The following is a 23,357-nucleotide window of genomic DNA, read 5'->3' as shown; positions in this document are numbered from 1 at the left end:
GCTGCTCTATGCAAGGCAGCATGAAATCGCTGGCATTTAATAGACCACTAAATTTTAGGGTCCCTAGGCACTCATAAAAATACAGTTTGAGCATTCGCGACGTTTCAGTTCACCGTGCAAAGAAACTATTTAGATGCCAGTTGCAGCACATTTTGTGGGAAATAATAACACAAAAAGAGTGGTTTATGTTTTAGGTCAATTTCTGAACAATTGGAGCTTTAAAATGTATACCTTTAATTTCAGTGATTAAATGACATGTTTCAAATATTTTATTAAAAGTAGTTGTCTTGATTGATTTTTTTTTAAGCCATCACTGTCTTTTCTATGAATTAAGCGGTTGGAATTGCAATATCAGAATCCTATACTGAAATGCAAATGAGTTTCAGTATTATTGGAATTAGTTCCCCTTTCAAATGCCCATCTATTGGAAACTCTATGAAAATTATAGAGCAGTTAAGGAAAGCTTTTGGCAATTGGAGATAGTCTTTGTATCTCATTATTACTATCACCTGTTATATTTTTTGATGATTTATGTTTGAATCTCAATCCAAAATGGATTAAGTAATACAACATGAGAAAAAAAATCTAAAATTCTAATTTATCGATTACTCAAGTATTGTTCAGCGGTTTAGTGAGAAGCATATGTATATTTTGTTTTTTGTTTCATTTATATTTCCTTTTCCTGTATCCAAGATTGAAATATCATTTTTGTTGCACGCACAGAGCAGTTGTTGGTAGGATAGATACATGTACAGGTTAGACAGCATGCATACTGCAAATGTTGTTGTGCAAGCCTGTCTTAGTGACACTAGTTTTCATATACGGAAAGCCTCCATCCAGTATTTTGTTACTAGCTATTTTCTGGGATGATTAATTAGTCAAAGCACCAACTTACCTCATTAATTTTGTTTAAATTTTTTAATTTTTTTGTTGAAAGGCTGAAATAAAGAAACAAAAGTTTTCCTCTTTTTTGGTTTCCTTATAAACTAAAGGTAGTTTTGGACATTTTACATAATATGATATTTGTGAAACTTTCTGAACTGCTGCACAATGGTATGAGTTCAAAAACTGTGGTCACTTTGTAAAAATTGTTGATATTTTTGAAATACAAATTTATAACATGATTAGATTTAGAAAGACTTTAGGTTAAAAATGGTATTAGGAATTCCTAATATATGCTTTTAATGAATGTTTTAATTTTCCTGTTGACATTTGATGAGCAGAGTTCCATAAAAATAATGAAATATTTTTAGAAAACAGTTTTAACTTCTTAATGGATTCAAAATTGTCACAGCTACTTCAACTTGAAAAATTATTTTAGTATATTTTGAATTTATATGAAATTATAAGATTTTTATATAATAAAATACTTTGCATACTCTGACCTCAATGTCCTCTCATTGTTCTGTCTAAGGTATGATGATTGATGTTTTTATCATTCGCTAACTAAATAAAATACTACCGGAAGCATTTTTTGAATATATAGTAATGTAGCATAGCATGTGAATTTAATATTTGTTTTGAGTTTATTCACATCGTTAGGGTTGTAAACTCCCTGTCCATTTATTCGTATTTTCTTCATGTGTCTTTTCAAGGTCATTACTTTGCTGATACTCATCCAGTTTAGTGGATTTCATGATCTGGTATGCTGTATAGTCTGGATGCAACCACTGTGCAGATTTTGCTACTTAAAATAGTGTATCTGTTAGTCAGAGATTCTGCTGATAGAGTTTCTTAAGAGCCTTAGTCAAAATACCTTCAGGAAGCTTGTGGTACAGTCCAGTAAACAGCGCTCTACTGTGAAAAGGATTTCTGAATCTTTGGCACAAGAAGGGGGCAGTCCTGTGTTTTGAGTTCCATCGTGCCTATGCAGCACTTCAAGTAAGGTTAACCAAGGCACCAAGTGTACTTATATAAGGTCACTGGTGAGTCCCTATTGTGGCTTTGACTTGTAACAGATGCCACTTACCTGCGTTTTATCATTTAATATAAATGCCACTTCATTTAATCTTTTTTTTCTAGTCACATGTCACTTGTTAGAGGATTTTATAGCAGTTTGCATTTGAGATTAGAATGCTGACAATTTTTTTAATGTTCTTTATTTGTTAGAAATTTGGTTTAGATGGATTTTTGTTTTAGAAAATATTATATCAATTAACCGAACATCCTTCTATAGCTTTATAGCTATATTATATTGAAAATATAATGGCTATCATGTGATGCACCTACAAAAACTTAAATGAAAAATAAGGGTGAATCACAACTTTATGTTATTTTTGGTCCTAAATTAGAAAGTGTTCTTTTTATTTTTAGTTTTGTGTACTAGTAAATTTAAAATTAAAACATAGATGTTAAAGTATTTTTCTAAGTATATGAAATAACTGTGATGTTAATATTACTCATTGAAGGCATAAGCCATACTAATTTTTTTTCTAGTTCTTTGCAAGCAAAGTTATGTACTTGCAAAGCACATAATAATTTTAGGGGAATTTTACTTCTTAGTCACTGGAATCTGTATCTTAAGAAAATAAAATGCAAGCAAATAACAAAAAGTACTTATTCAGAAAAATAAAGATTTGAAAGTACCTTCAAAACATGAATGTAAATCTTCTAGATGGCAGACAGTTGATTATCTGAGCTAGCTGCTTAAGTTGTTGTCACCAGAATTTGGAAGCATACAGTGAAGAGTGTGCCTGAAGTTGTAGCAGAAATATTCAAAATGTGAGTTCAGAGAGGCTCTGGATATCAGAATGAAGAAGGAGAGGGAGAGGGGGAGAAGCATCATTTCTGGATGTTAGCTTAAGCAGTAGGGATTATTGGGCCTTGAGGAAATGGGATTAAATACTTAGTAATTATTAATGTGTGGCCTGATATCTTACTCTGTGAGAGTTACTGTTGGGGAGTACTGACTTTTGTTGTAAACTGAGGACTGTAGTTTTGTAAGTAAAATGAGCAGACTGCTGCTTGTTGGCCGCAGGCTTCAGAACCTCATCCTTACATCTCTAGTGATGTTTAGCTTGTTCTGACCTGATTTGAGATAGCATCAGAAAAGATGAGTTAAGCTTTGGTTTTCATAAAAATTAGAGTTTTAAGAAATTGGATTTATACAGTCTCTTGGCCAAATCTTAGTCTTTGCTATTTGGGCTTCAAGTCATAGAGCTTTGAGAACATTTTGGTCATTACTCATAGCGTTGGAGCTACATGTGTGGCAATGATCACGGCGATAAACTTCAGTAGCTCTCATTAGTGCTAATGGACGTTCCTCCTGGACATCTCTGCACTGTAGCAGATGGAACACATCTACATCTAAATAATGGAAATCTTGTAATACAAGTCCACAAAAACTAAACTGAAGTGTAAAACTTTGGTGATTAATTAATTCACTGTCTTTTCAGCTGTGTAGTTAAATGGTGTAAAGAACCTTCTTTGATTTTAGTGTGTAGGCATAAAAATTCATATTTTTAAAATCTGTTTTATTTTTGAAGAGATTTTTTTTTTTCAGTTTCTAAATTTTTATTTAAATTTTTTTTCAATTTCATTCCAAAGGTACCAGTTCAAACTTTGGAGAAAATAGCATAATTTTATGAGAAAAAAGTTTATGTTTACTCCTGATGAGCCCTAATTGACTAGGATCAGAAGCAAGGAAAAGAAGACCTCCCCTATCAGTGGACTTGGGGAGGGGCATGCATGCAGAGGGTGGAGGAAGGGAGGGATTGGGACAGGAGGAGGGAGGGAACTACAGGGGAGATACAAAGTGAATAAAGTGTAATTAATAAAGAAAAAAAAGTTTATGTTTAACTAATATATATTGTCCAGAGTCTTTGACTTTTGTAGTTTAATAACTAGTTATCTTGTTAGAGAGAAATTTATTTAGCAAAATTTTGTTCATGCCAATATTTTATAAAATGCATAAATGAATTTCAAAGATTGCCCTTTACTCTTCTTGGGTGCTTTTACAATGCTTGTATAGACGGTTATGAAGGGTTTGAAGGACACAATGCGTTTCAATCATCATGCTTTGTACAGGTATGAATCATAAAGTTTAGAAATATGCTTTGTTTTTAAACATTGTTTGGACTTTGAATAGAGCTCTAACATATATTGTAGAGATTAGATAAAAAAAACCACAATTATTGGTTGTATTTACCTTTACATATAATAGCTGATATTCAAATTAAAAATTCATTTAAAATGAAATTATGGATGTATTTTTATAGTCTGCTTAGAATACATGGAGTTTAGAACTGATAGTTCAGTTCATGAGTGATTGGGTAGGTTTGTGTATAAAACTTCCATCTTTATTTTAAAAGCATTTTTCTCTCTTTGGACATGGGCTTTATATTGATTCATTCTTTTGAAATATTTCTTTTTGTTAAGTTTGTAAGTAAATGCGTGCAGTGTTTTATTTATTTTAATTTTGGGAGGTGGTTCTAGACCAGGCTGACCTCCAGCTCACAGAGATTCTCCTGGAATTCTGGGGTTAAAGGTCTACATCACCATGCCAGGCACTGAGATTTATTTTATATTAAATGAAATTATAAAGATGCTTCAATAGAAATGTGGGGTAATTTCCCCCCACGATTTGTTTGACAATTATCAGTTATAACTATCTGACCATGTAAACTTAGAACAAAATGCAAATTGGCATCAGTTTATCATTGTTCCTTTGTGCTCTGTAATACTGTGCTTAATTGTTAGATTGTTAGTCTTTTAAATACCTACTGTATATTATTTTTATATTCTAGGAAATTTGAATGTTACTCTTCAAGTTTGGGATATAGGAGGGCAGACAATAGGTGGCAAGATGTTGGATAAATACATCTATGGAGCACAGGTATGACGTAAGTTCTATGATTATCCTAGTATTTTAAATCCTTATGAAAGCATGAAGGTACACATCATACACACAGACACAGATTTTTAAATTTTTTAACTTTGTTTTATTTTATCTGTATGGGTATTTTAAAATCAATGAACTAATTTTTTATTTATTTTGCTTGCACACATGTCTGGGCATCTCATGTATGTGGTGCCTAAGGAGGCCAAAAGAGGGCATCAGATTCTCTGGGACTAGAGTTACAGATGGTTGTGAGCTTCTCTGTGGAGGCTGGAATCAAACCAGTGTCCTCTAGAAAAGCAGCCTATGTCATTTCGCTAGCTGACTACTTTTACTTTTTGGTTGGTTTTGAGACAGGTGTCACTGTATAGCTCTAGCTGGACCAGGCTGGCCTACGACTCAGATGTCTGCCTGCTTCTGCCTCCCAAGTACTGTCATTAAAGGCATGGGGCACTACATCTAGCCTACTCATTTGATTTTTATCTGATATGTAGAGCTTAATTTTATATGTGTTGGTCCTTCGGTTTTATTCTACCAGACTACACTTGCAGTGGTTTGGTAAGAACGGAAAACCTTTTTAGAACTCTTATATGCTTATCTTACTATATACTACTTAGCTGAATAAAGGCAATGACTTGGTTATGTGACTGCTATCAGCAAACTGAATATAAAACATTGAAGATGTTACTTCATTTAAATTGGAAGGAGCAAGATATATCTACGTATCTGTCTTTTTGGCCTGTGTATTGATTTATTAAATAATTATAATTCAGACTAATATACATAACCTTATTCTGTACTAGACAAGTAGATATGATTATATGTATGGAATAACTAGCATAATAATAATTGTGTTTTTAGAGGAAATCTGTATAGAAATAACATTTGAATATTTTCCTAAGTTGTTTTTTCTTTTTTTTATTTTTTTTTTGTCCTTTTTTTTGAGACTAGATTTAATTCTATGGTCCAGGTAGCCTATGCTACCTGAATCTCACTTGTAGCCCATGCTGGCTTTAAACTCTTAGCAATCCCCTTCTGCCTCAGCTTCCCAAGAGCTGTTATTATAGGTGTGAACTACTATGCCTGGCTATAATTTGTGTTTTAAATAAAATTAGCGAATAGAAAATATATATGTTAGCAAAACTCGTTAGAAATTATTTCACTTTAAAGATACCTAGTGAAGAATAATCACTTTTTTTTTAATGCTTTGGCAGATTGCTTTTTCAGTTTTGACAGAGACTTTAGGAATGCAGTAGTGCTACTTATATCCTTGTCTACTGAAGTAAAATGTTTGTGGACAGATGAAGAAGTGCATGGCACTTATTGAGCTCTTATATAGGACTTGTATGTACTGCTTTTCTTCTTGTTTTAGCCTGCAGCTTTTCCATCATCATGAGACATGAGGGGAATCTCTAAATGTCCATAGTTCTTTATTGGATTTTGATGTTTTTGTATTGAAAGCATAATTTGATTAGGTGAAACTAAGTTTCTTATTAAAAAGGGAAACTGTAGGATAAAGACAGGACTCTACACAGTTGGCTTTCATCAGTTACCATGGAAAATTGAATCTATTTTATTCTATAAGATATTGGAAAGTATTAATGAGAAAAGCAGGATTTTGAATCCTTTTGTTTGCCTCTTAAACCTTTCTTCTTTGTCTTTTATGCATTATCTTATTTCTTCTGCCAAATCTTTCTGCTTTTGTTTCACATCTATACTTGTGATTATATGACCTGATAGTTTATACACATTCGTAGCTCAGAATTTTTTTTGGTCCCTTTTTGCAGTTGTTTAAAGTTTTTTCCTTTATGGTGCTGGAACATCAATCCTACAGCCTTGTACATACCAGGCAAATGCTGTTTTACTGAGCTACATCCCATCCCCTTTACTCTCTTGTTAAACTGACTATGTTTAAAATAGATAGTAAGCAGAAGAGAAGTGGCCGGGCAGAGAGATGCAGGGAGCCATAGTCCTTGTTTTACTTATGAGAGTGGGTAAATTGGATTTGAAAATAACACATCTTTGCCCTTGTCCCATAAAATATATCTAAAGACCACATACTATTTTTATTTTGGTTTTTGTTTTTTAAATAAAAATTAAGATGGTCTGTCTTCTAGTGATGATTGACTCAATGTGTCATATAGAGTAGCTTAAATTTTTTTGTTTTGTTTTTAATTTAGTTGTGTGTATGTGTGCTCATAATCCCATGTTATGGTGCAGCTGTGGAGGTCAGAGAACAACTTTGTGGAGTCTGTTCTGGTCTTCCACCACCTTTGAGTGGGTTTATCTGTTGTACTCTCTTGTCAGCCCAGAATATCTTCGCTTATGGTAGACAAATAGAAGTACTTAATATATCATGGGACAGATAATACAAAATTGATTAAATCTTTTTTTTCTTTAAAATTGCACAATATATATGAATTGGATTTTGTTATTTTTGCTTTACTTTAAATCATGTAAAATATATTTAAATTATTAAAGTTTTATTTTTATATAAAAATAAGTTGTGATGGAGTGTCAGTCTCAGAAAAGACCCCTTTGCCCAGATATATTTGGTCCTTGTGGAGCTCCTATCCTTTCCACGTCATTCTATCCTTTGCACGTCATATGATTCCCTGCACTGTGCCGAAGGTTTGGTTATGAGTCTTAGTATCTCCTTTGATATACTGCTAGGTAGAGTCTTTCAGAGGCCCTCTGCGGTAGGCTCCTGTCCTGTTACTTGTTTTCTCCTACGTCCAATGCACATCCCATTTGTCTTTCTAAGTGAGGATTAATCCTCTTGTCCCAGGTCCTTTTCTTGTTTATCTTCTTTAGGTGTATAGATTTCATTATGTTTATCATATCTTATAGGTCTATATGAGTGAGTATATACCATGTGTGTTTTTCTCCTGGGATACCTCATTCAGAATGATCTTTTCTAGATTCCACCATTTGCTTGCAAATTTCATGATGGATATAACCTAGAACCTCTGCTCGGATGAAGCCTGTGGTAGCTCAGTAACCAATTGGTTTCCCATAGTAAGGGGAACAGGGACTATTTCTGACAGGAACTCAATGGCAGGCTCTTTGACCTCCCCCCACCCCCAAGGGAGGAGCAGTCCTGCTAGGCCACAGAGGAGGACTTTGCAGCCAGTCCTGAAGATACCTGTTAAAACAGGGTCAGTTGAAAGGGGAGGAGGTCCTCCCCAATCAGTGGACTTGGAAAGAGGCAGGGAAGAGATGAAGGAGGGAGGTAGGGTTTGGGAGGGAAGGAGGGAGGAGGATACAGCTGCGATACAGAGTTAATAAAATGTAACTAAAATAAATAAATAAATAAATAAGTAAAAAAGAATAAGTTGCGAAAGTCAAAAAATATGGTAACCATTCTCAGGTGCCTAATTTAGTATATTCATAATACTATGCAACCATAACCTTAAGTCAGTGTATATTTTATGTTGTTGCAAAATTGCTTAAAATAAATGTGAAGTATAGAACTTCTTTCAGGTATTTGTTTGTTTGCTTTTGGTTACTTTTTTTTTTTCTGAGACAAGATTTCTTTTGTGTAGTTCTGGTTGTCCTGGAACTTGCTCTTTAGACCAAGCTGGCCTAGAACTCAGAGATCTGGCAGCTTCCCAAGTGCTGGGATTACAGGCATGCCTCTCTATATCTGGTATCCAGAAGTCGTATACTTAGTAGTTAAGAACACTTGGGTTTGGTGAAGTGAACTTCATATCCTAGAAGAAAGTGAGTGTTCTGTGCCTGCTTAGAATATGTTACACATGGTTCTACCTTGATGGTACATGTTGACTTTTTATTTACAATTTTGTTACTAAGCATGTACCCTGCTATTAAGTAACAACATAACAGTGTTTCTGAGGAATTTACCCTAATAAACTTGGAATTCTGGGAAGATGAAATAAATTATCATAAGTTAATGATTATGTAATAACTTTCTGGTGCTTTCCAGAAATTCTAAACCTAAAATGTATGTAGAATATACAAAACTACATGTAGCAGTAGGTTATTCTGTTGAAATACATGTGAATAATCCACCTCAGACAAGGACACCAACATTTGGGAAGTTACTTTTCAATAGTACATAAACTGTTCAAATTTGCTGTTTCGTCAGTCTGTTTTAGGATACCAGCTTAGTATGTTACTTAGCACCTGGTTGAGGTTTTTTGACATCTGCATTGTTGATAGAATTATTTTAGGTATTTCTCATTTCTGTATTGCAGAGGCTTTGCCTTCTGTAAGCCTGGGCCCTTAAGTTGTAGAGTCTTGTTTCCTGTGTGCATGTGAATGTATTTTAAAGCATTAGTATCCAGGAAGAAATTTATTTGAAAGATGGACGTTTACTAGGCTTTAGATAAAAGTGATTGTTTTACTGTCTTCACCTTTTCTCCTAGTAACATTACGTTTTAGCAAAAGTTCATTGAATAGTGTAGGTTGAGACCAAGTGAATTGACCTTCAGAAAAAAATTTTAAGATATTCCGACAAGAACTAGTTTTAAAAATGAAAAGTCCCAGTAAAAATGTCTGGATTTTAAATTAATGTAAAAATTTCTAGAAGTCTTGAGTAAGATGTTATAGGCTATTTTCCCTAGTGGTTAGGAGCAAATACACAGTGCATAGTGTTTAGTGCCCTGTAACCTGTGGCTAACAGAGGCTAATAACAAACCTCAGAGAAGGACTGGATGTTTCATTTTTGTAGCTCTTTCCATCCTGGAATCTAAGTGGTTTGCAAATACTGCTCCACTGAGCATAAACTCAATGAAGGGTAGTCGTTTGTGAGGTAGAACACAACTGCTATTGTGCATCAATGCCCCACACCGATGAGTCTGCTTGTTAACCACCAACAAAGTGATTTGGTGCCAGCGTGACAGCCGGGGACAGATTCTATTTAAAAGCTTGACTCATGAGGTCTTCTTATTGGAGCTATTTCAGCCTTTCTGCACTAGCATTTCTTTATAAAGTTTTTATTTGTACTTTTAAAAATTAGATATAATTATATTATTTCTGTCTTCCCTCACCTTTCTCCCGTTTCAATTGCACCTTCTTTTGACTCCCTCTCAAATTTATGGTCTCTTTTTTCTTTAATTATTATTATTATGTATTTATAAGTGTATAAATATATAACTGTAACCTGCTGAATTTGTTTGTACTAGTATTTTTCTAGATTGGAAGTGTACTGTGTTATAGCTAATGCATAGTATCTATGATTTAATTAATTTATATAATTAAAAAATGAAAATTATCCCTCTTACAGGTTAGAAGAAAAAAAAACATTGTATTTTAAGAGTCAGAGTACCTTTCATTTTTGAGATTATGATGTATTCTGTATTTTATAATTATTAAGACTTATAGTTTATCTTAGTTTAAATAAAATTATAATAAAGGTAATCACTAATAATTATTAAAAAGATGAAATGTTTAATTAAAATTATAGTATCATTTCTGAATTGGAATGAAATTATGATAAAAATTAGGAAAATTTATTGAGGACATGAAGTATTGCCACCAATGTGTGTTACTTTCAAAAATCAATCAGCTAATTACCTTGAGTATGCTGTGCAGTTGTTGCAATGACTAATGCTTTTTAAATACATGAAACAGATGCAAACAAAACTACTCCATAAAAGCAAACCTTGTATTTATGTAGAAGAGTTTTGACCTTCACAAAGAAAAGTGATTGTATCTTCTTGAAACTGGAAGAGAAGTGTGGTGTGGTCTGAAGACTGGGCTGTTGATAGTCTCTCATGCTCCAGTCAGTCCACAGTCTCCTGCAGGTTGTCAGCATGACTGTGTAGATAGTCCGACATTACCACCTCCAGCATCTTATGATCCAGGGAAGCAGGTCTTGCCTGTGACTCTCTTAATTCGACTCTTTCTTCTTAGGGCTCAGGGTGGTGATTGTTTTCCAATGTCAATTCTCTGAAAAATCTGCTATGTTTGGTGTAAGGATAGAGATGACCAGAGTCCTTTAAATGTCAGAAACCAAAACTTCTCAAGTTTCTTTTATATATATTTTTTATATCAGCTTTTCAGATATTTCAGTATAATACTGAGGTCAAAACCAGTAATAATTATGATGGTAAGAACATAGACAAAATAGTATTTTTATGTTTAAATGTGTTGAGGATATTTCGGTTGGAGGATAGCGAGGTTAATGAATGACGTTTATCTTTTTTATGAGTCTAAAAAGATTTAAAAGAATTTTTTTTTTATTGAGAAATATGGGGACACATTGGTCTAGAGTAGGGATTGGCAGACCTTCCTATAAAGAGCTAAATGAAAATATTTCAGGGAGGCCTCACAAGCTATTACTATCTCTTTTGGAGTGAATCCACTTTGCAGTTGGAATACTAACGTAGTCACTGATAATTCTTCAGTAAAAGTAAAACTGCATTAAATAGAAACATATTGAATATACATTAGCTGGAATATTTGTTGGAGATCCACATGCCTATACATCCTGAATCCTAGGCTTAAAGGCATACACCATTAAAGGCTAGCCATCAGTACATATGGCACACGTGTTCTACTTGCATGTGTTTTGTCTTACTCAGCTATTGTTTCCACTTTGAGTAAAGACTAAAAGGTCCCCAAATCTCAAGGATTAGTTATCACATGTCTGGGCTTTGTTAATGAATATAAATCACCTCAAAGTTACTGTGAGAATGTGGTTTGACATTGAATAATAAATAAAAATTATGTACAGTTATGCAGAGTGCTAATTTCACATGCAAACTGCTAATTTGGTATGCATTCTTATTCTCTTAATAATAAGGCTTGCTAAACATTTTTAAAGTGACACCACAAAGTGATTATCCAGGATAAGTAGGTGGTGTGTCCAGGCCTGGAACCCAAGGGCAGATCTTTCAGCAAACAGTAAATACCATCACCTACTACAGAGGGAAGTAGAGGCAGTCAGTGAATAGTGCTGTCTCTGCAGTTCAGCTTTGGAGCTCTACTCTTCAAGAAATTGAAATTGTACTTATTTCAGATAACTCTATTTTGATCAAATAATCTTGGAAGAAAGAAATAGATGTTGTTACCAAAATAAACTGGACAAGTGGTTTTATGTAAAATTATGAAATATCCATTTTTGTTTTATTGAGAAAACTTCTCATCTACTCCAGGCTGGTCTTGTACTTACTTTGTAACTCAAGCTGGCTTTGAACTCTTGATCGTTTTTTTCTCTGTCTCCCAGGTACTGGTATTACAAGTATATGCCAGTAAGCCTGGCAAACTTATGTACTCTTTTTAAAATATTTTTTGAGACTGGATCTTGCTTTCTAGTCTAGACTGTCCTAGAGTTCACTGAGTAGTATAAGCTAGACTCAAACTTAGAACAGTGTTTCTGCCTTAGCCTCCTTATTTCTGGGAGTATACCTGTGAGCCACCACATCTGGTTTTAAAATTACAGAATAATGAAATTGGAGACCATCAGAAATCTAATTTTAAGTATCATTTTTTAAAATGTGTGGGTACTTTGCTTGCATGTTTTATCTGTGTATCACATGTCTGTGGTACCCCTAGAGGCCAGAAGTGCATGTTGGATTCTCTGAAACTGGCAGTATAGACTGATGACAGCGGCCATTTGGGTGCTGGGAACTGAACTCAGGTCCTCTGGAAGAATAGTCGGTGCTCTTACCCCTTGAGCCATCTCTCTAGTCCCTAGAAATCTACTTTTAAAGATAAGAAATAGTTGACCTAGGGGCCAATGTGGTTTAATAAAAGCTCAGTATTGGAAGATCATAATAGTAGCCAGCTTGTTCTCATTTTAGAAACTCAATTTAATTTTTGGCAGTTTTTGTGAGCCAGTTGTTGAATACACTCATAATTAAAGTTTTTGTATAAACTCAAAAGTGTTGTTAGATATACTATGTAGTCAAAATGAATTATTTTCTGTATTTATTATTTTCTATATTTATGCATTTATTATATGCTATAATATCTCTTGTCTGGGCTCCCAAGGTTGTTCACATTTATAGTTTATGTGTTGAATAAAAATGCTATATGGTAGTGTCCTATTAGTGTCTATGTTCAGTAATGTCACATTGATAGAAGCTGCAGTGGAACTCTAAGCTCATTACCAACTAATTATTTGCTGTGACTACTGTGTTATATATAACCAGTTTATATGTCTAGTTTTCCCGGAAGATTTTCTTGAACTTTAGCGATTTTAAACTTAACCATTTATATCCCTAGCAGTCAGCATAATGCATAGTACATAGTTTGCACACAAATGCATTTAGTCATTTAGTCCTTGACTAAAGTCCTTGTTCCATCAGTTATCTATCTGGGTCATCTTGGTTATTATAACTGTCTATGAGTAAATGGGGATAAGGCCAGTCTCTTTAGGCTGTGTTGAGGATTGGTGTAAAGATCTGTGTTTGATACATAACAGATGCAAAAATAGTTATATTATTATAACATATGACATAGACATGAATTCCATGAGTGACTTATCCTGTAAGCAGAGCTTTGTATTAAGTGTTTGACCAAACCTGGATGAAAATCAAGAATGTCATTCTGTTATTTTTTGTGTATATATATATGTATATGTATATACACACATATATACTTCTCATTCTTCCTTCACAATATAATAGGATAAATTAAAAAGGAATTTGATATGTTAGAGACAGGAAGCAACTCCTCTCTTATATTTAGTTTCCTCTTGGACTCTGATTACAGTTTCAGGTCCAGTTTTACATTGCTCATTTTAAAGAGGATGTCAAAAAACTGTAGTGTGTCCTGGGAAGACTCAATAGCCATGATTAAAGGGACAGAAAATAGGCCCTTTGAGGCAGTTTTAAGGAACTGAGTTTATTTACTCTGGAAGCAGACTGGTAAGGAGTCACTTAACTATCTTCAAGTATATGAGGGGTTATTATAAGGAGGGTGCTCTCGTTGTTTTCTAAATGCACAGAGGACTAAAAGAGGAAATCCACAATTCATTTAAAGAAAATTGTGTTAAACACTGTAATTGCCTATCAAGGGACATCATAAAAATTTTCATTTTTGAAGACATTTAAAATTGAAACAGCAGATGGTTACTTATTGAAAAGTTTAAATGGTCAACTTCGTGATAGTGAGAGGTGGTATTGTAGTCCTAGACTTTTTTTTTTTTTTTTTTTTTTTGAGGCAGGGTGTGATAGAATTATTTTTATGTTGAATCTGCTAAGAAGTTTTACGTACCTTATTGGAAAATTACTCATAATTTTTTATAAAATTATACCTTTGATTGCATTGCATGTTTGTTTCAGGATTTGTTGTAAATGGTATCATTTGATATTGTTTCTACATATAACTCATTTGAGTTGAAACCAATTTATATATAAAAACACAACTGAATTTTATAGTATACCTGATATGTCTGAAGCACTGAAGAGTATTATTAATGTTTCAAAAGTATGTTATAAATATTTTGTAATTCTTTGTGACAGGGAATCCTCTTGGTATATGATATTACTAATTACCAAAGCTTTGAGAATTTAGAAGATTGGTATTCTGTGGTGAAGACAGTGAGTGAAGAGTCGGAAACCCAGCCCCTGGTTGCTTTAGTGGGCAATAAAAGTAAGTCCTTACTACTTATTTATGTGTAGAAGATTATTTGCTTGAATGCTTGTGTCTTCCTACCAATTGACATATTGAAACTTGAGTTTCCAAATGGTGGTAGGTGGAGGTATAGCTTTTATGAAGTTATTGGCTCTTTGTAGCAGATTCCCCATGGATGGTATTAGTGGCCCTTATAAGAAGAAACATGAGAGGATTCTTTTTGTCTGTAATTTCAAGGTACAAGAAGGTGACCATCACATCAGAAAGAGGACTCTTACCAACATCTGCTAGCATGTTGGTATTGGACTTAACAGTCCCTGGAAGTATAAGAAATAATGTTGTCTGTTTTTTGGTCTCTGGTATTTTGTTATGGTGGTCCAAGATGAGATCTTACAAAGTCATTTGCCTATCTTATTGATTATTTTATTCCTAAAATATATTTGATATCTGGAAACAGCTTTCTTGGAGTTTAAGTAGAAAATTCTTTTGAATATGAATAACTACCCAACATTTTCCCCATAAGTGACATCTAATCTGTGAACTTCCTAGTACACCAACCATATAAGTCACATTGCCCTTGAAGAAATAACTTTTGAACATATGACTTGATCCCTCATTTCAGGCATTACAGTGTGGTTAAGACCTTCTTTACTATTCACTAACTTTTTTGAGGTTTGCTCTGTTATAATTGCTCTGCTAGTTTTGGCTGGTGTTGTAAAGATAAGTTCAAAACTGATAGTGTATGTTTTGGTTTCCTCTGGTCTTCAAGAAACAACATGGACTGTTAAGAATAATAACACAGCTGTAGATTTTATGACAATACATTATAACTTCAGCTTTGTCCCAGTGGCTTTGAGACATTTTATTACATGGTTTTCTATTCTAAAGAAGGAGCAGTGCCCAGGTAGCATTTCATTATTCCTCATTCCCATCTTTTATAAACTTTCCCGAGTTTATTTCTGAAATGCAGTTAATTTGGGGGCCATGGAGGAGAATGTATTGTGTTAGGGAGAGGTAGAGTTGTTGGTAAAAAGTATAGGTAAGTAATATTTTGAGATCAGTTTCTTGAACTATGATATATAGAATGTAGAAATCATAAGACTGAACCTAGGACTCAACTACTATTTGGTTCATAAACCTGTAGTAATTTTGAAAAGAAGACATTAATAAGAGATTTTAGATACATGAAGCATTATTCTTTAACTTCCTTGAGGTCAGAGAAAGAGAAAATGAACTAAAATTATACCATGGATAATTTAGTTGGGAACTGTTTCCTGAGTAAGAGCATTGTTAAATCAATTTTATCAGTACTATCAAGTGAATTATCTACTATAAATGTCTGAAAAAGGCAATATATTTTTTTCCTGTAATTACTTAGGAAATAGTGTTTCTTAAAGGATGAACTAGATTTCTGCATTATGTAGTTTTATATACCGAGATGAGCATTTAATATACCCAATCCCTTATTTAAAATAATTACAAAACAGGTGTGAAGCCATTTTTCTGCAGAGCTAAAAATAACACTGTCAGCTGTCTAGAAGAAAGTATTGCATGTCATAAAATGGCATAGCCTTTGGTAGAAATTGTAGTGTTTTGGCTTTAGTTTTAACTAAAAATTACACAACTGTTTTATAAGTAATTCTTTTGGAGTGAATCATGATTTGTAGTTCATTGAAATATCCCTTCCAAATAATAGGTTTTGGTCACTTTGGGTTCTATTTCTGTGTGTAACTTTTCATTTTAGATGATAATTTCCTGGTCAGTTGTCATGTTACCAAAGCATTAAGTTATACTTTACTTATACTTTTGTTGGAGGTTTCCTATCACTGTATGGGAAGCTATAGAGGAGAGGGGAATTGGGGTTTGTTTTTGTTTCTTTCAGGATATAATCTAACCATCATCTGAGATAATGGCATAGAACTGTATAATTATATACAGTGTGCTATGTGCTTAGGTTATCCTGTGGTACATCCACCATTGGTTAATGTCTACATTAGAATATTAAACTAAATGAAACACTGGTCTATGCTGCTGGTAGTGTGCCCAAGCATTTAAAATTAAGTTAATTAAGTTTTTGCAGAAAATGAATAGATTACTGTATTTGAGGTTTACTATTATAAAAACTCTTGCTTTTCATCTTTGACTTAGTGATAACCCCTTTCTTAAATGTATTTATAATATGCCCCTTCAGAATGACGTAACAAAGTGTATAGTCACAAAGACTGTTATTAATGTGAAACAAAGAGGTTAAATATGAATGTTTCCTACATATTATTTACTGCATAATCTTTCATTGGCCCAATTTCATGTGATTATATAGTGAAGGATTAGTACACAGTTAAGCCTATTAGCTATTTAACTCTGAGTCTCCCGAATATTTTACAATTTGTGTTTCCAAATTGATGTTACATTAGTTAATATTATAGTGTGTATTTATTTTCTTTTTGGGAATACAATTTTATTAAAAAGTAGCAAAATTCACAAAAAGAACACATAATGCCAAACGAAGAGATACATGATGGAGTAAGACTAGAAACTGGATTGTTACACTGTTACATTGTTTAAACATGGTTACCTTAGACTAAAATGTGTTTTTACTATTATTTATTTTTTCTTTTATTGAAAATAGATTTTTTTTTTCAGGAAAGATTCCTGGGCCCAGATTTTTTGGTTCTCTTTGTGGAGCTCCATCCCCTCCAGGTCTTTCTGTCTCCTTTTTATAAGATTCCCTGCACTATGCCCAAAGTTTGGCATCTGTTTTAATACCCTGCTGGGTAGAGTCCTCCAGGGACCCTCTGTGGTATCAAGGACCATTCATGGAGATAACCTAGACAGCCTGCACAGATGTAGCCCATGGCAGCTCAGTCTCCAAGTGGGTTTCCTAATAGGAGGAACAGGGGCTGTTTCTGACATGAACTCAGTGGCTGGCTCTTTCATCATCTCCCCCTAATGGGGGGGGGGGGCAGCCTTACCAGGCCACAGAAGAAGACAATGCAGCCAGTGCTGATGAGATCTGATAGGTTAGTGAGACCTGATAGGCTAGCGTCAGATGGAAGGGGAGTAGTCCCTCCCCTATCAGTGGACTGGGTGAGGGGCATGGGAGAAGAAGGAGGAGAGGAAGAGGGAGGAGCTACATCTGGGATACAAAGTGAATAAATTGTAATGAATAAAGAAATTTTAAAAATAAAGTAGATTTTTTTCATATAATATATTCTGATTACTGTTTACCCTCCTCGAACCCTGCCTAGTTCTTCCCCATCTAGATCCACACTCCTCTGTCTCTTCTTAGAAAACAAGCAGGCATCTAAGGAATAGGATCAAATAAAATAAGACACACTTTGCACATACAGGAATTCCACTTAAAAACACAAAATCGGAAGCTATAATATATACACAAAGAACCTGTAAGATTATTGACTTTATTTTGTGTTGGCCTTCTACTGCTGGCCATGGAACCTACCCTTAAGAGTAGTTTGTTTCCCCAGGGAGACTCCCTTGGAGAAAACTAACTTTTTGTGTGTAAGAGGTTATCAGTCGGGGCTAGCTTTTCAGTTAGAGATGTCCCCATCTCTTAGTTCTAGGATACTCTTTGATGTGGCCCATGCAGGTTCTGACCATGCTGTCATAGTCTTTTAAGTTTAAATGTTTATACATCAGTTGTGCTGTTTAGAAGGTCTTCTTTTCTTGGTGTCTTCTGTCTCTCTTACATTCTTTATGTCTCCTCTTCTGCTGGGTTCCCTGAGTCTGAGGGGAGGTGTTTGGTGAAGACATCCTGTTTAGGGTTGAATGTTCCACAGTGTTTCACTCTCTACACATTGTCTGGTTGTGGATCTTTGTATTTTTTCCCCATCTGTTGTAGGAGGAAGCTTTTCTGATGATGGCTGAACAGCACACTTATCTATGAGTATAGCAGAATGTAGGAGTCATTTTATTGCTATGAACTTTTGGTAGAACAGTAGAATTTGATTTTATGCTAGGTCCCTATGTTACCTAGTCTCTGGTTCTTGATCACTCAGGCAATGTCAGGTGTGGTTTCTATTTTGTGAGTAGGCCTTAAATCAGATCAGGTCCTTACTTCTATGGGTAGGCATAAACTCAACTTCTTTTTGTTTAATGAGTTGTATAGAGCATGACTGTCAGCTTGTGGAGAGCAACCAATAGCCTTAGTAATAGCCTGGGTTATTTGGGAGCCCCATGGGACCTCTTTGGCTAACAACTATTTAGATCTAACTCATTTCCAGTACTGGAAGCTTCATTTGATGATGACAGATGTCTAGTTAGGGCTCCATCTCCCCCATTATTTGGTAGTTTCATTTAGATTGACTTTATATATTTCATGAAGCTTCTACTGTATTAGGCTTTCATACTATTCCTTAGATAGTCCTTAATTTTAGTTGTCTCTCTCCATATATCTCCTGTTCCCTCCCTCTTCCTTTTTGAGCCTCCCTTTCCACTCATCACTATTCTGTTTCTCTTTCCTAGGGAAATCCATCCCTCTCCCCTAGTCTCTTTCTCTATACCTAACCTCTGTGGTTATATGGATGATTGCTTGCTTTTATCAGTGATTTAACAGCTAACATCAATAAGTGTTGCAGCTCTGAGGGGGAAAGGCTTCCTTAGTACAAGCGTTACAGCTCTGAAGGGAAAGGTATCCTGGCATTCTGGAGCCAAGGTGTACCAGAAAGTCACAACACCCAACAAACCTCCCACAAGACATTTATTACTTATTGGGAAAGCGACAAGAGGCTAGCTGCCTCTGCTTGGCAGAGTGGGAAGTAGCCTTTCTATGTTTTCTTTCTTTTCTTTTTTTTTTTTTTAGGGGCAGAACTATACAGAGTGGGGACTGGGGATTTCAATTCCTGATCTTAGGGTGAGTTTAGGGATTGCCAGGTTTTTTGGGTTTAGAAATTGGTGGGATTTCAAGTGAGCTTTTTACCCTGTAGGGTGGAGGTTGATCACCTGTGTCTAGAAGGGTTGGATCCAGTCTTTATGTCCATTAGGGTGCTGTGTGGGCAGAGCCTGATGGGTGGAGGTTTTTAGGGGCTTGGCCTACCTGGAGGGGCTTAAAAACATCCACATAAAAGTGAATGCATATCATATTTATCTTTGTGGGTCTGGGCTATCTCAGAGTGATTTTTTTTTCTATCTATTTTTCTCTGAGTTTCATAATTTCATTTTTCTTGATGGCTTAGTAATATTCAGTTGTGTAAATATACCATGGTTTCTTTCATCCATTCTCTCTATCTATTCATCCATTGATGGTCTTGTAGGTTGTTTTCAGTTTCTGACTGTTATAAATAGATCAGCAATGAATACAAGTTGAGCAAATGTCTCTATAGTAAAATGAAGCGTATTTTGGGTTTATGCTCCAAGAGTAGTATCGCTGGATCTGGAGAAAAACTCACGGTTGTGCTTTAGTCCTCACAACTTAAAGAGAAAGAATATGTTGAAAAGAAATAAGGTCTGTGGAAATATTAACACAGTAGTTTAGTCTTAGCTAAAGTTAGTAGGAGGGCATATTCATAACATGTTTTGAGCTTTTCATTAGTAGACATGTGATTACTTACTTTTTATTAAAAATAGGAAATTGTTAGAGATTTGGGCTGAAGATAGAGAATATTTTATGCTAAGTTTAATTATGTGTTTATTTTATATTTATGGAAAATTAAATTTTATTACGTTACTACTTACCTACTCAAGCTATTCTTTATGTTATAGTTTTAGACTTACCTAAGCAGAGTAAGTTAAGAAAATAGCTATAGAGAGAGGGACTTGCTTTAACTAAATGGGCAGAATGATTGGTATATAGGACTGTACTTACTTCAATTTTAACACTTAAATATATATAATAATTAAAACAATTTGTTTTCGCCTGTAGTCTATTCTAAAAACCTGCCAAACATTTGTTAGTGACATTTCTTTGTACAACTTAAGATAGTACCTGAAACAGGGCTTTGGACAGAGGGAGAAGGTATAAATAAAATTTCTACATTTAACAAAATTGTGTCTATACATCTTTAAGACTTAATCTCTTCTTTTTTTTATATTTTAACTCTTTTTTTTCTTTTTCCTTTTTTTTTAACTTTTTATTTTTCTTTTTACTTACAATTTGTTAACTCTATGTCCCAGCTGTATCCCGCTCCCTCATTCCCTCCCCCTCCCCAACTCCCTCCCTGGTCTCCTCCCTGCCCCTTTCCAAGTCCACTGATAGGGGAGGATCTCCTCCCCTTTCATTTGACCCTGTTTTATCAGGTATCTTCAAGGAAGACTTAATTTCTTATATCGTGAAATGAGAGTAGTAGTTTCTGTTTGATAAATTTAAAGACTAAATGAAATACTATATGAAAAACAATGTTTTATGTTTTTATTTTAGATTATTCATAATAGTTTTTAAAAAAGCATGAAGTATATATAGCTTCTATCTGAATGATGACAAATTATAGTTTATTAGATTCAAAATAAATGGCCTATGAAAATGATAGGGAGGGAATATTTTTTAGGAAATCATTTGTCATTCTTATTCTTTTCCCTTCTCTTTTAATATATATATTTTTTCTTACTATGTGCTGGGGGGGGCTATTTATTTAACAAACTTTAAAATGATACCTATGCCATATTAAGCTGGCCATTGTTAATTTTCTCAAAGATTGAACCAGAGGTACTGCTCAAGAAATGGTTAGTGATTCTTTTAAGATCTTTGGCCACGTTACATCTGGGAACAATTATATGCATAAAAGGCAGGGAGCTGAGTCCACCTGGCTTCATCCTTGGTTTCTTTTGCCTTTGAACATCTTGCTTTTCCAGCTTTAGGGAACTCTAACTTGAAGAGGCCATGTTGCAGAGCTTAGGAGTATTTGATTTATTATGTTCACTTATGTTACCTTGGCAGATCTGGCCATACAGATAGCCTCCTGCCTGCCTGGTGTTCCTGCTTCTTGCTGTGTTCAGTTAGTTGCCAAAGGAAAGATTATAATCTGTAAAATTGTTAGTCCTTAATCACTGTTCTTAGAGTGAGATCAGGTCTCCTCCAAGTTTAAGAGGTTTGGGTGATCTGACTCTTACCTGCCTTGCAGATTTCATTGTCTGTACATTTCCTATGCTCAAGGCTCATTCCTCATTTCTCCTCCCTCCCCTGCCTTTCTTTTCATAAGCCATTCCAAATTCATTCACACCTTAGAGTTTCTTCTTTGTGACATTTTTTTCTCTCAGGTCTTTGCTTTTTGTTTGCTCTATTTTGTCATTCTAATCTCATAGTAAAAGTCATTTTAAAGTTACTGTCTTTGACAACTCAATCTCAAGGAGCCACCCAGGCCTTTGTGTTGGCAGTAGGCTCAGTTATTTGTGTATTTTTATTGTCATGTGATATTGTTTGTTGTTTGTCTTTCAACACAAAGACACCATAAAGACAAGTTTAGTTTAAAACTAAACTTCATGAAAATTAAGAACATCATCACCTGCATAATGGATAAAAGCCTTTTCATGAAGACAGTTGAAACTAAAAGTGTTGTGGCCGAGGATGTTAGTCAGGGAAAATGATTTTTATTCTTATGATTTTATTTTCATTCATTCTTTAAAAGTTTTCTTGAAAACTTCATACATGAATTCAACATGAAAATGTTTTTTTTCTCAATATAGAAAAGGTATCATTAGATGGCCTAAAGGCCAATTGGTCCACTGGTTTCTACCTTAGGGAATATTGTCAGTGGGATTTTCTTAGAAACAGTGTCAGTGTTATGCTGGGTCATGTTTGAAACAAAATATAAATTTCATGTCATTGTTACATTACATAAATATAAAATGTTTAGAGAGTTTGCTATTTCCTAACTTGATTTTTTCATGTTAGAAACTTACATTTTAGCTTCATTTTTAAGATTTTCATTTTATCTCCATTGAAATATAGTTTTAATTTTTCTTCAGTGCTTTAGGCAAGATTATAACAAATAAAATTAAAATTTAGGAATGTTAACTTTTAAAAGATTGATTTAAAACTTTGTCCATGCTTTGTAATTATGTAGCATCTTCCTTTGTCATTTTCTCTCTTTAATCTGTTACATTTCTTACTATCTGATCCATCAGCTAGCTTCTTCCACAGCTAGCTCACATTCTGAGGTGGACAGATTGTAAACAGACTTAACAGGGGTTGCATGGGAGCTGCCCTGTCCCTGATTTATGACTTCTTGGTGAGTGGTGGTAGGGTGGTTATCAGGAACATGGATTGGGGGCAGGAATTACCATGCACCAGCATAGAGTGGATGGATGAATGATTTCTGCTCTTAAAGATATTAACCAGATCCTTTCCCAAATAAAGACTAATAACTCAGATTTTTAAACAATCTTCATGACAGATGAGGGCATAGAGAACAGTGCATCAGGACTATTTAACAGTGTTGAATGTATATTCTTCCTAACAGTGATTGATCGTTCCTGGAGTACTATCTGGCCAGGAAGTGATGTTTTACATTGGGAAGTTGAAAGGTTACATTTTAACGTACTCTGTAAGTTGTGTTCTCTGTACTCAGTGGACATGTATTAGAAAAATAAGTACATTTGAAGTTGAAAATAGTATTGATGCTCTCAAATAAAATTAACACAGGGCTTTTAAAGCCTTTTTGGTTGTTGTTAATAGAATGTAAGAAATGGCTGGGTAGAATTTACAGAAACATGTTTACTTTTGAAACTGAAAATTCTTTTATCTGGATAGTAAACAGGTGAGACTGCTAAATAGTTAACATTTGATTCTTACCCTGATGTATTCATATCAACTCCTATAAAATTGTCAGCTACACTATTATAGCAAAGGCAGTTTATTTAAGAGAAATGTAATTTATAAAGCATAAACAATTCTTTTGCGGATTTGTAAAGCTCATTTTATTTATAATTCTAAAGTGAAGCCTTCTTTCCTTTCCTCATTTAATACTTTCCTCCTCCTCCTCCTCCTCCTCCTCCTCCTCCTCCTCCTCCTCCTCCTCCTCCT

The 23,357-nt window shown here is 34.4% G+C and overlaps 1 protein-coding gene across 2 annotated transcripts in view; it reads left to right on the top strand.

The window, feature by feature from the left end:
- Positions 1–23,357, top strand: part of Rab28 (RAB28, member RAS oncogene family) — an 82,212-nt gene that overhangs the window by 4,933 nt on the left and 53,922 nt on the right. For both annotated transcript variants that reach the window (XM_055624280.1, XM_055624281.1), the window contains exons 3-4: positions 4,746–4,834; positions 14,272–14,401. In XM_055624280.1, the coding sequence (XP_055480255.1) occupies positions 4,746–4,834; positions 14,272–14,401 (219 nt within the window). The remainder of the gene's footprint in view (positions 1–4,745; positions 4,835–14,271; positions 14,402–23,357) is intronic.

The sequence above is a fragment of the Psammomys obesus genome, unplaced genomic scaffold (genome assembly GCF_907164565.1).
Source record: "Psammomys obesus unplaced genomic scaffold, mPsaObe1.curated_primary_1811, whole genome shotgun sequence".
Lineage (NCBI taxonomy): Eukaryota > Metazoa > Chordata > Mammalia > Rodentia > Muridae > Psammomys > Psammomys obesus.
Note: the sequence above shows the minus strand (reverse complement) of the source record. Positions and strands in the feature narration are given on the sequence as shown.